This window comes from Gracilinanus agilis, chromosome 2 (assembly GCF_016433145.1).
Source record: "Gracilinanus agilis isolate LMUSP501 chromosome 2, AgileGrace, whole genome shotgun sequence".
In the NCBI taxonomy this organism is placed as follows: Eukaryota; Metazoa; Chordata; class Mammalia; order Didelphimorphia; family Didelphidae; genus Gracilinanus; species Gracilinanus agilis.
In genome coordinates, this window is record NC_058131.1 from 676,369,661 (window position 1) to 676,383,470 (window position 13,810).

Consider the following 13,810-nt stretch of genomic DNA (forward strand, 5'->3'; position numbering starts at 1 on the left):
CAGAGAAGATTCTTTTATTACTTTTTGCATTGCCCACAATTGTAACTCTTTTGAAATCATGGTGTTCCATGACTGCAGTCCTATTGAATTATGGGGAGAATATTGGTGTTAAAAATAGGGACTATGGTGGCATTCAAATACTTAATATGACTGAAAATTCTGTCTAGTTTCCCCAGTGTGATATAGCTCTGTCACCACCTTCTCTTCAGTTATGGGCCCAGCGAAATATATGCATTGATGGACCACCAGTGAGTTGTCTGTTCAGCTTACACAATTTGGACAATAATTATTCTTTGTTCACTTGGTTTGCCCTTTGTAGATAGATTTCTTTTAAGTCAATACAGATCTTATTAGAAAGTCCTAGTGTTTCCATACCCAATACAGTCAATAAAATACCTACAAGTAAGAGTGCCTGTACCGCCTCTATAGAGAATCTTTTTTTTTTTTTTTTTTTTGTATGAATGAACTAGGGGCAGGCATCCTTTGTTACATTGTGAGAGATTTTTGGTGAGCTTTGCTGATGTCAAGAGCGAGTCATTGAACAAGTTTTCTTCATTGGTCTGCTATGGAATAGTATATGATAATGTATGCTGGGAGATAGTTGGGGGGGGGGTTAGTACCATGTGAGATTTTTTTCAATTCTCTTTAAATCTTCTTTTTGAGGTATCTTGAAAACTGATACCTGAGTACTCTTAAATTGTTGTTTTACAATAATACACTTTTGGTGGAGCTGCAAGTTAGTCCACTGCTTTATAATAACCATTTGGAAAAGTGCAAGAAAAGAAACTACAGGATTTGTACCCTTAGACCTGGTGAATCTCCTGCTGGATATGTATATGCTCTTAGGACATCCAGGACATAAACAAAGTTCTACTAAATACAAATAGTAGCAAAGAACTGGAAACAAAATTATGCTGATTGATCAGGGAATGACTGAATGCCCCTGTGGCATATACATGGAAGGAAATAGGATTTTCCTGAAGAATTAGTGAACATGAGGAAATAAGAGAAATCTTTGAGAAGATTTCTATGAACCAATGCTAAAATAAATAGAATCAGAAGAGCCAAATATTCATATACAATGACTACAACAGCTTAAAAGAAAACATCGAGATTGAACTGAGAATAATTAAACAACCAAAAAGGTCCTAGAAGGGCAAAAATGAAGTACCTCTCTCCCCCATTAGTAGAAGTCAGAGACTATAAGGACTAATATCAGTGATGGGCAAACTATGACCCGCGGGCCAGACAAGGGGGGAGGGGTCCCCTGAAATGAAATGAAAATACCCACTTGACATTATTCCTAATCTGACAAATACAGTGAGTAGGATACAATATAATGAAACTTTGAAAGGGTTGCCTTAGAAACAGACTGGCTGATGAGCATTTCCTTTCCTTTGACCCCCTCTTTAAAAAGTTTGCCCATCACTGGACTAGACAGTATATAAAAGCTGTTACCCAGAGTCACTGTCTTGGTTGTTTTTCTTTTGTTATTAGGGAAGATTCAGTTTGGGGGTTGGGGGAATAAAATATATCTAGAAATGACAGTGATATAAAAAATGAAGTTTAGTTTTAAAATTTGTGTTGCTTTGAGCTTGCATTTCTCCTGTCTGTTTATGTTCAGGCACTTTTTCCAACTTCATCATATAACTGCTATTGCCGCTGATAATAAGTGATGACCAAACATAGAGGCTCTGTTGTTGTTGCTGAGAGCAGAGCTGTTCCCTTTTACATTTGTTTGTTGTTTTTCTTTTAGTTTTATCTGCAGTGAAGTTCCTACCAATGAGATCATGCATCCATTGAAGTAAGAACTTAATATTGAAATGACTTTTTCTGACCACCAGCCTGCTCTGATACTTTGAAAATGGTATTGACCTCTAGAGGGCGTTGGGAGGACTTCAGATGGCCAAGCAATAAAGTTCATTTCAAAACCTGACTTAAGTCTGCTAGTTAACTTTCTTTTCTTGCTTGCTTAAGACCCAGGAATAATAATTGGATATATCAGTGTGTGAAGTTTCTAGAATTCAGACCACATACTGTTACCATTCTGGCCTTTGGTATATCTAGGAGCACCTGGGTCTTTTTTTTTTCCTTCAAGTTTTTTTGATGGCTATTTTCTGATGTTTCAAAATAAAAAGGAAGTGAAATGTTAAATTTCCTGCCATCTCTCTTACTATTCCACCCATATATTCTGTATTGCAGCTGAGTAGATGATTCAATTTCCCTTCAGTATACCTCCTCACATGGTTTTATTCATGCTAGTCCTAATCTCTGATTTGTTCCCTTCCCAATCTCCCAACCTCCTGTTGATTTCTTAACCTTCTAACTCTGGACCTGAAGTCATGGAGATCTGAGTTCAGATCCTGCCTCTGATACTTCTTAGCTGTATGACCATGCCAAGTCACTTAACCTATCTGGGCTTCAGTTTCTCCATCTATAAAATGGAGATAATAATAGCACCTACCCCCAGAGTTGTGAGGATCAAATGAGATTTACTATATGTCAAGCTCTGGGAATAAAAAGAAAGGCAAGGACATTTGTACAAGTCCTTGTCCTCAAGAAACTCCTTTCAGTGGAGGAGACAACATGCAAATATCTGTGTACACACACAAAGTTATAATGTAGTTGGAAGGTAATCTTGAGATGGAAGGTACTACCAGTAGAGAAAAGGGGAAATCAACTGGGAAAGACCTATAGAAGGTGAGATTTGAGCTCTCTTTTTCAGTAATTTTTTTTCTCCTCACTTCACCTCCGCTGAAAGAAGAAAAATCTTTATAGAAAATATGCATAGTAAAGAAAAACAAATTCCCTTGTTGGCCACATCCAGTAGTATATCTGCTCATCCTTTAAAGGCCAATTCAAATGGCATCTCCTTCATGAAGATTTCCTAATCTGTAGCTGGACATTTTTACATCCTCATTTAGTCTCTTCACTTTATAGTCTTGAAGACTATAAAATTTGTTATATTCCAACTTGTCTCTTTGTATATGCCGTCCTTCCCTCCTTTTCCTGGAAGGTGATGGGTAATATGTATTATTTATCTTTGTATCTTCCCAGAATGTAACATAGTGTGCTTCTCACTGTAGGTACATAATGTTTGTTGAATAAATGATAGAAATTGATGTTTTGCTTTGAGACTTAACAGTAATATCATCCTGTTGTTCTCTACAAATTTATTTTCATTTCTACTAGAGAAAATATATTCAATTTTTTTAGTAGCTAAGAAACTAAATTAAATTATTTCTGAGTCTAATCTGCCCTCCCCTCAGGAAAGCAGTGTTGAAAAGGCTTGAAAATATAGTCTAGCTTGTTTGTTTTTTTTGTTAGGAAAAGAAAAACTATGGACTAGAACATAGAAGAGTGAGAGAAAGATGAGCAGATGATTTGGTATTGACATTAAGTGACAAAGGATAGAGAATATGTTTGAGCATCTACAATAATTCTAAACCAAAGGGCTTTTAGGCAGTTTAAGAGAGAACTTCTGGGAAATGAGGCCTAGAAAAGGGCTAGAAAGGACCAGTGGGGTCCTTTTAGAAAAAATAACATTGTCAAGGTGAATTTATCTTAATTTCTTAGGAGAAAAGTCTTTCCACTTCTGACTGTCAGATGTATGCCTTGTCAGGTTTGCCATGGAAGTTGTCTGGAATAGACACTTCAGCAGTGAATTTGAATATGACCCTTTTCTCCTCCTCCCCCCCATTCATGAGAGTTTGCATTCCTCATTGGCTTGTATTCATTAATCTTTGGTTTGTGCTTTGTGGGAAAATACTAGGTTTGAAATCAGAAAACCCGAGTTTGTCTTTTACCCCTTACTCTGGGCCTGAGGACAAAGCTCATAACCTTTCCAAGTTTCCACGTGCTCATCAGTAAAATGAGGATGATTGTACTTGGCCTACCTACAAGGTTACTCTGAGGATATTCCTAATCTTACTGTTTTGGTCTAAATATAGATCAAACATCTTTTCCGAATCATACTTGTCTATTTTAAAATCTGTGTGTTCACTTTTTGTTATTGAAGTGCCATAGAAGTGATTAAGATGAAGAAAATACTTAATGATAAAAATGGAAAAGATGGCCACGATGACTTGGAGTGAATGTTATTAGAAAAACAACCTTTCACAATGTATGTATTCTTGGCATTTGATATAAATTTTCAGAATATTCATGTGTGTATATCTATGTCTATAGCTCAGCCTTCAAAAAGATCTTATTTGGGAACTGGTCTGTATTTGCACCAATAAGGTAGTGTTCTCAATTATGTTCACTTAAGTGGGTAGCTCTTCAGAAGAAACCTAGTAAAAGCTGCAGACCAGTTCTATTTTAGCTACTTGAGCTTTCAGGAAATTTCAGAAAATAAAACTTATTCCAGGGCTCAGAAGATGAGAAGATTTTACCTGGGGCCCATTTTGGACCCTCTCTTCTTACTTATTTCTCTCTTCCCTCCTCTCTGCTTCCTTTCTGAGTCACAGACTCTGGGCTGGTTGTCCCAAGTGTCTCCTATGAATTGCACAAGAAGCTGTTATCAGTAGCCGAGAAGCATGGTCTGACCCTGGAACGGAGGCTGGAGATGACTGGAGTTTGTGCCAGCCAGATGGCACTGACCCTGCTGGGAGGTCCTAACAGGTGAGTCAGTTCATGTTGTGCCTAGGGAACTAGGGGTAGTAAGGGTGGGGATGATTGAGACTTGAATGTTTAGCCACCACATAGGTACCTTGCACAGAAGAGATATCTCAGGCTTTAACAGTATCCTGTTGAATGATTACCATAGATAACTACACACTTTGCAGCCAGGGAATTATTTTGGTTGCTTCTTGTGACCCATGATCAGAGTTGCTTTCCCTTTATCATAATCCCAAGGCCCTTCCTCCTATATACTCTCACCTTGTTTCTTCATCGCCCAGTTGGCCACTACTAGCTCCTGTTCTTCCTGCCATACCATTCCTTAAATCTGTCCCTTCATGACTGAAATCTATGGCCCCAAGACTGCCCTCTAAGATATCTTGAGATTCTGTTTGTGAACTTGTCAAGTTAATCATCCAAGATTCGCTAGTATGTCCATTGGGCTTGGGCACCTCTGCTTTTCCTATACTGAGTGCAAGGTAGGTCAGGTGGGCATAAAATTAGTTTGGCTATAAACTACTTTCCCTCCCTTGTCCTTTGGCTCATGGATCACGTGAATCCTAAGGATTCATGAATAACATCATGAGATTTAGGGAGGAGAAAGATGCCAACTTCTTTAAATAATGCTTATAAGCTCAGAGTCTTAACATAAAAACAATTCTGTTCCCCTCTGAGATTCTAGTAAGCATCTGCTGAGCCACTTTGAAAGCCTGGGCCTCATCCAAGTAAATTCTCTCACTGAGAAATGAAGTGCAAGTTCTATATAGACCTTGAATCCTTCTTTGAGGACCTGTGAGGTCTCCTTTACTCATGTCCCACAGCTTTTCCAGATCGCCCCACAGTTATCTGTAGCCTAATGAGATTGCATTTACTCTAAAGAAGCATCAGAGTCCTGAAGAAGTAAAGAACAAAGACTGGATGGCAAAAGGCATCCTTTAAATGTGACTGAATGTGGCATGAGATTTAGAAAGGTACTTGGAGATTAAGGCCAATCCTCTTCATTTTATAGAAGAGAGAACTGAGACCTAAAGAAAAATGGGACTCGGCCTTACCTGATGACTTTCTCTCCATAGAATGTGCAGGGCTGTCCCTGACAATTCCTTTGCTTGAATGTGCTAACCTTGAGATACTGTAATCATTGCCTCAGCTATGTGAGGCCATCGTGGAGAGTAGACTTTACCTGAATCTCTGGTGATGTTCTGGAGTGACCTCTTGAAAATGAATAAAGCCATCAAAGAAGCCCCAGTCCTCTAGTGAGTCCCAGCCTCACCCTGAGAGCATCCCTGGTGAGGACTTGAGGTTAAGTAGCTTCTTAGAACCCCCATAGAACTCTTTATCTAGAGCAGGTTCCCAACATATACCTCTCACCATCTCTGGGCCCAATCCTTGTTGGTTTCTCTCTCGGCTTCTTTCTCTCACTTTCTCCCCAGTCTTGTCTTCTCTCTGGTCTTCAGTGCAGTTTGGGTTAGGAAATAGAGCTCTAGTCATGGAGGTGAGATAGGGTTGTAGGGAAAGCAGGGAATATGGAGCTCCAAGACATGGGTTTAAGTGTCAGCACTGACCCTGTGTGGTCTTGGCAGTCCCTTCCTCTTCTCCCTTCCTCTTGCTGGCTCTCATTTCTCTTCAACTGTGAAATGAAGAATTAGACTAGCTGGTCCCTTGAGGTTTACCCCAGCTCTGAGGCTGTGATATCCTATGCCTAGATGAGCTCCAGGGGTCTTTCCAGGCATAACATTTTATGATCATAAAGAACCAAAGAGAATGCTTCCTCTGGAACAGGCATTTGTTGACAACCCCTAACTTAGGCTCATTGGGTAGGTACTTATCAATCAAGCATTAAGTGCCCACTGTGTACAGAAGTTGTAGGAATATCTCTGTTCTCTCCCCTTTTCCCCCAAGGTCATACTTTTTATTGAGATGAGAAAATGCACATGAACGCTAAACAGAGTGATGTTGGCTGTAAATGCTGTAGAGTTAAAAGGGAGAGATCACTCTGAGTAGGAAAGACTTTCTGGAAAAGGCAGGGCCTGAGCAGGGCCTTGCTGGAAGGGTAGGCTTGAGTGAAGGGCATTTTAGATGAAGCATGCCAAGAACAGGGTCAGGATTGAATGTGGTGGGAAGGGACAATGAAGAGACACCTCCCTGGAAAAGGCTGTGTGTTGAGTAGTGGGAAGGTGGCTAGAGAAGCAAGAAGGGCCCCGGGAATGGAATGCAAGGCAGAACCTTTGGACTTATTACCATAAGCCATTAGGGAGCCATTAAGGGTTCCTGAGACAGCAGGAGTATGTTAGGGATATTAGCCTGGATGGCAGAGCGTCAAGGTGGGGGTAGATGGGAATGTGTATCGCCAGCTGTAGAAATGCTTGACTAGTAACTGGGAAGAACTAGTGGCTTATGTCCTCCTCCCATCCCTCCCTTGCAGACTGAATCCCAAGAACGTCCACCAAAGGCCTACAGTAGCTCTACTTTGTGGTCCTCATGTGAAAGGGGCTCAGGGCATAAGCTGTGGGCGACACCTTGCCAACCATGATGTCCACGTCATCCTCTTCCTGCCCAACTTTGTCAAGATGTTAGAGTCTATCACCAATGAATTGTCCCTCTTCAGCAAGACCCAGGGCCAGCAGGTCTCCAGCCTCAAAGGTAAGAGCATGGCATCCCAGGGAGAGGCCGCACAGAGGGGGGTGAAGTTCCCACTGAGAGGAAGGAGACCTGGGCCCTACAGGATAACTCTGTAGAGGCCTTTGCTGGAAAGGGAATTCCAGGGCTAGTTGGACTCCTTCTGTAATCTGTTTCTGCCACCTGGTGGCAGCAGGTAGAAATAGTGCTACTTAGCAGGCATCATTGCCAGGAGGGCCCTCGGGAGAGCAGGTTAGCCCCTTGCTATCGCATAGGCTTTTTTTTTTTTTTTACACTTTTTTTTTTAAATTTTTTTAAACCCTTAACTTCTGTGTATTGACTTATAGGTGGAAGAGTGGTAAGGGTAGGCAATGGAGGTCAAGTGACTTGCCCAGGGTCACACAGCTGGGAAGTGTCTGAGGCTGGATTTGAACCCAGGACCTCCTGTCTCTAGGCCTGACTCTCAATCCACTGAGCTACCCAGCTGCCCCACGCATAGGCTTTTACATTGTATTGAGGCTCAAAGGGGGACGCCAAAGTTGCAGTCACACACTAGTGCGTCAAGGGCTGACTTCAACTTAACTCGGAGGCCAGCGGCCCTCAGCAGCAGCAACAGATACTTTGGGAGCTTCCTGGAGTACAGAGAAGTACAAACTCCAGCCTAGATGGAAAGGTCAGCGCACGTGACAGAAAGCTCACGCTCCCCCTTCACAGAATGGCATCTGCTAGGCTGTTTGGAGGGAAGCTGACCACCATCATCCTGAGGGGTCTTAAATGTGAACAGAAACGGTTTTGGTGAATCCCTCGACTCTCTCCCCAGGCTCATTGAGGAGCTTAACAGGAGGCAGCAGCAGGCAAAGGAGAGAGCAGTGAACTTGGAGTCCAGTGAATTGGGTTTGAATTATTGCTTTGATACTTACTCTGGGTGACCTTGAACTCTTGATCAGTACTTGTCTCTGAGCCTCCATTTCCTCTTCTTGGCTTGATCAGAGGTTCTTGAACTGGATCCAGGAACTTTTAAAAAATATTTTGAGGGGGCAGCTGGGTGGCTCAGTGGATGGAGAGCCAGGCCCAGAGACGTGAGCTCCTGGGTTCAAATCTGGCCACAGACACTTCCTAGCTGTGTGACTGTGGGCAAGTCACTTAACCCCCATTGCCTGCCTAGCCCTTACTGCTCTTCTGCCTTGGAACCAATACAGAGTATTTATTCCAAGACAGAAAGTGAGGGTTTTACTTTTTAAAAAAAAATTTTTTTTTTTTTTGATAAGGACATTTAGGTGGCATGGTAGATTGAGTAGCAGACCTGAAATTCAAATCTAGCCTCAGATACTTCCTAGCTGTATGACTCTGGACAAGTCACTTAACCCTCTTTGCCTGCCTAGCCCTTACTGCTCTTCTGCCTCGATTCTAAGACAGAAGGTGAGGGTTAAAAAAATTGTTTTTAACTATTTCAATAGAATTGATTTTGTTTGTATTTTGTCTTTATGTTTCAAAACACTGTTCTGAGAAAGGATTCATAGACTTTTACCAGATGCTGCCAATAGGGCATCCCCACAAAAATGATTCAGAAACTTTGGTTCACAGGAGATCCTGAGGTTCCCTCAATTTCTAGACCCATCATGTGCTGGGCTGTGGTCTTGGAGAAGTCACCAAACCTTTCTGAGCTTGTTTTCTTAGTCACAAAAAGAGAATAATGACCCTTATGCCACTGGCTTTACCAGTGAGGAAAATGCTCTGTGAACCTTGAAATGGTTTATGAATCTGGGCTGTTATTGGCCAGTGTGTAGGGAAATAGAATTGGGAGTTCTGGTAGGCCTCGGTTCAACTCTGGCCTCAGATACAACTGGCTGTGTGACTCTAAACAAGACACTTTACGCTGCCTGCCTCTGTTTCTTTATCTGTAAAATGGAGGTAATGCCCAAATGAGATGATATTTGTAAAGAGTACTTTGGAAATCTTTCAGCATTGGTGGTGATGATGGTAACGGTGTAACCTTGGACAAGCCATCTAAACTTGTGTATTCCACTGGTCAGAAATCTTCCTCTTTGGGCTGAGCTGAGGGGAGATTCAATTTTAATGCCAGTGTAGGGACAGAATTCAGCCTCCCACTGTAAAGTTCAGAGTGGTGGCATGGAGGCCATTCTCCCTGATCTGGGGAGAGGAAGGGGCACACCTTAAAGCCTGGTTGTGGTACCCAGAATGGACTTGGAATATCAGCTTACTATTAGAGAACATCTTCAGGCCTAGACTGAGGCAGACATTATACAGTAGAAGAAATTCTAAGTCTGCCTTTAGGGAAGGAGAAATGTGTTTGGGTGGTGAGACTTAAGGAATAACCCACTGAGTCCATCTGAAATGCCTGCCCATATCCTGTATGCCATCCCAACCATATTTAGGACTCGGCTGGAAGAGACCTCAGAAATCATTCCCTACAAGCCCTTTATTTTACAGATGAGGAAGATGTAGCACCAGGTGACCAAAAACCTTGCCTCCAAGGTCCTGCCGCTGGTCCAAGCATACTGTTCTTTCTCCCCTGCTGCCTTTCTGGATTGCCCTGATGCTTAGGCCCCCTCAAATGTCATCTTCCAAAAGCAGGGCCCTTGGTTTTGCTCGTTCTAGGCATGAATGTGGCCTTCCATGAGAGAAATTTGGATGTTAAGCATTGGGACAGCTTCTTGCTTTAGGCACAGGAATTATCAATGTTTTACAGAAATGGAGGGGGAGCAACACTGGGCTAGGGTGAGGCAAGTGCTCTACATCAGGGGGATCTTGACGGCCAGTTAGACATCACTGTTTCCCCTTGCAGATCTCCCCACCAGCCCTGTGGACCTGGTGATCAACTGCCTGGATTGTCACGAGAATGCCTTCCTCCGGGACCAGCCCTGGTACAAAGCTGCTGTGGACTGGGCCAATCAGAACCGGGCACCTGTCCTCAGCATAGACCCGCCCATGTGTGAGGCTGAGCTGGGCATCGATGCCAAGTGGTCCTTGGCCCTGGGCTTGCCCTTGCCATTGGGGGAGCGGGCGGGACGAGTTTACCTATGTGACATCGGCATCCCTCAGCAGGTGTTCCAGGAGGTGGGCATCAACTATCGCTCACCCTTTGGCTGCAAATTTGTCATCCCACTACACTCAACGTAGAGGTGATGGGCCCAAGCAAGGGAGGCCCCGGATGGCCCAGAGGCTCTTGAGCCAGATGCTGACACTTGAGAACGCCTTAAGGATGTGAAGCTCCACGGACAGTGTTGTGTTGTGTATTGTTTATTTGGTTTTGTTTCCTTTGAGGTTTGTTTCTTCTGCAAGAAACAACATATTTAAGACTGAAGAGTGACTGCCCTTTGAAGGGGAGAGACGTCCCTGTATAAAGCTGTCCCTTGGGGCTGAGGGCTGGGGCCAGGGTGTGTGACAGGGATGCTAGTGAAGCATGGAGTGCCAGGCCTGCCGCCCAGGGACACACTCCATTTGGCCAGATGGCCAGTTTCTCAGTGGAGGGTTTTTGTTTACAGACATAGGCAGCTGTTGGACTGGGTTTGAGGTTTACAGCCATCAGACCAGAGGGGGCAGGGTGTCCTCAACAACTCTTTGCTTTCTTCTTTCTCCTCTGGCTCTCTCCTTGCCCTTCTCCCCCAGTCTTCTTTTTTTTCTTCTTTTTTAAACAGAAGCAGCCCTCTTCCACAAATCATGTTGAATGTGCCGGGGTGCCGTTGTCCTTGGTGGGGGGTTGGTTTTCATTTTCCTGTTGCTTTGATGTTTATGATGGGAGCCAAAGCTGAGTTTCCTTTCCTTGAGCCACATGGGCCATGCAGAAAGCTGGTATCCAGGAGGAGCTCAGCCAGCCCTCATCTGCCCGTTCTGCTGGGGCAACAAACTGAATACCAGTTTGGGGTTTTTTGTTCTTTGATGTTAACTTTTTGTTTTGCCCGTGATCTGATCTGGGTACCCAGTAGACTTTTTTTCTCAAAGAGTCAGCCCAACCCTTTACTTTACCCCTCCCAAGCCAACTCTTGAGGAAGGGGGCCGTTGCGTGTCCCATTAGGTAGATGTTTTCTGTATTTAGGTTGACCCCTTTGATTGTCACATGTTTTCAGCACGGGTAGCTTTGGGACATATTACTGTAGAGCCACAGTGCCCATCCACCTTGCCAGCAGTCCTACCACCTGCCCCTCAGTGCCCATGGATTCCATAGATTGCCATCATTTTTCCTGTTGGGACCAAAGGCTAAAGTGAACTTCCCCTCCTGCTATGTTGGCTGGAATGTCCTGGTGGTGGGTGGATGAGGCCAAGTCTCCTTTCTCCAGAGGATCTTGGTGCAGATAAGTGGGCATAGCCTTGTTCAGTATTGGGGAGCTCCCCTGTGGGAACTTGGTGCTGAGGATCTCTTCAAGTTCCTGTTTTGATTCCAGTGTGGGGAGGTGTGTTCAGAGAAGCCCAAGGACTATTGAAGCCACCATTCCTGATCCCAATCCTTGGGTTTTTCTTACCTAAAATTACGGGGTTGCCTCTTTTGTTCAAAAGAAGGAAGAGAGCCCTGGGAATGAGGCAGAGGTTCAGGGACCACAACTTTCTTTGCCAAGTAACCTCATCTTCCTGGTATCTGGGGCCACCCTGATGTGGTTCAGCTGTCTGGCAGGCTGCTGTTTTGATATTTGGTGCGAGCCCTAGGTTTCTCTGGGCCTCACAGGCCAGCCTCTTGTCTCAGAGATGCCAAAAAAGAAAAAAAAAGTATTGGTTCAGCTAGAGAAAGTCTGTGGGGGGCTGTCTCTAACCTTGCAGAGTTTACCAAGAATTCATCCAAGGAACTGTGCTAGCAAGACATCTCCCAGCTCTTGCACAGGTAGTCCATCTTAATCTCCTCTGTCAACAAAGGGCCTGGGCCTGACTCTTGCCTGTGAGCTCTTCCAGCCTCCTCCTGTCCCGTCCCAGCAGCTGGGGAAAAAAGTCCCAAAGAGCTTGATACTTGGTGCCTTTGGTGGGGAATGAGGTTTCACACAAACGCCAGACAGACACGGTTGTCATTTTGGTCCAAGCTCCATTTTTCGGTATTCAGGGTAGGCAGTGCCCCTAGGCCATACTATGGCCGAGTTGGGGCCTTCGTCTAGATTGGGGAAAGGCTTTCTCTCTTTCCTGTAAGACCCATAGGGTAATGATACTCTAACAGGGAGAGGAATCCTCTCCCTGGCAAACGGCACTAATGGAGACAGGGCTGTGAGCCATCAGCCTGGTCTCTCCCTTCCCTTCCTGGTAAGGGTATCCTGCTCAGGGTTCCAGAGTTCCTCCCCCTGCCCTAACTTCTCATTTTGCAGAATAGCAAACCTTGCTTCCCCATGGCCTGCACCCTTCTGGTATGGAGATGGGGCTGGTTCTGAAGCTTCAGGGCTGGGGCAGACTGCTGTGGAGACAGCATCCCCTCCCAGGCAGTAAGTGTTTTAGCTGTTCTGTGCATGAGAAATTAAAGTTTGGGTTTCTTTTACAGAGGTTTTAACATTCTTCTAGGATGATGTCAAAATGACAGAAAGATTGGTTGTCCCGGCTCTCTTTGGGCTTCGTTTTCTGATGGCACTTTAGCACACCTGTGCCCTGGAAAGAAGAGGCTCCGTTTTGAGCATCTCCTGACTGCCCTCTTCCTACTGAGGAAGTGGGGAGTGAAGTTACCACGTGGCCCCCTTCTGGTGCTCAGCTACAAAGCTGAGGTGGAGATCCAAGGGACCAGGAGGCTTCCTGGGGGAAGGGGAAGAGTCTTCGTTTTCTTAGCAGCGTTTTTTCCTCCATCTTTGGCAGGTTGAGGAATAGATTCCTTTCCTTATTCCTCCTCAGGCCTGCTTAAGTTGTCACCTGCCATGATTTGCATTAGGAGAGTAGCCCTTGATTTCTCTCCTTTTGCCCCAAGAGAGTCTATTAAAAACAAACTACCCCCGTTACAGGTCTTTCTTCCTCTCACCCTGGCAATCTGCCACCTGGCCTTGGTGATACTGTTAGCCCCTAACCACTGTGCTTTGTGGGGGAGGAGACCTCAAACTGTTGAGATGGGGGCAAGTGATGACAAAAAACCAGCATTAAAATAAAGCTGAATTGGCTGAGCCTGGGGGCTGGTATGTGTGGTGCACTGCTGGAAGTCAGGCTTGGCAAGAACTTCATGGAATGCCCAATTTCTGACTGTGACTCCAGACTAGCTCTGGCCAAGCAAAGAGCCCCTCTTGACCGTGACCCATTATTTCCCAGATCTACTGGATGCAGCTGGGAGGGTTTAGTGGGGTTTAAGAGAAGTGATTAAACCAGCTTGGGGGGGGGGGGAAGTAAAGATACCCTGTTTCTTCAAGGCCTGACCCGAGAGCCTCCAGTTAATTAAAACATGGAGTGTTCAGCATTTTCTATCTCTCTGCTCAGCAAGGTCAGGCTCTTGAACCATCTTGATCAACTACTTGAATATTCGGTTACCTCCCGAGGCAGTGGCTCCTGCTTGAGGGTAGCCTTTGTATCCCTTATTCTGCTTAGCCCACGCTGAGGCCACCTCAAACAAGGTGCCTCCAGTTACAAGGCCCTCAGGAGTGACCCCAGGTCTTTTTCCATTAGTTTG

The 13,810-nt window shown here is 44.5% G+C and overlaps 1 protein-coding gene across 1 annotated transcript in view; it reads left to right on the forward strand.

Annotated features, from left to right (window-relative positions):
- Positions 1-13,314, forward strand: part of EDC3 (enhancer of mRNA decapping 3) — a 53,794-nt gene extending 40,480 nt beyond the window's left edge. Inside the window, exons 5-7 of the mRNA XM_044659105.1 lie at positions 4,470-4,623; positions 7,043-7,260; positions 10,043-13,314. Of these exons, the coding sequence (XP_044515040.1) occupies positions 4,470-4,623; positions 7,043-7,260; positions 10,043-10,377 (707 nt within the window). The 3' untranslated portion in view covers positions 10,378-13,314. The remainder of the gene's footprint in view (positions 1-4,469; positions 4,624-7,042; positions 7,261-10,042) is intronic.
- Positions 13,315-13,810: the final 496 nt, after the last annotated feature.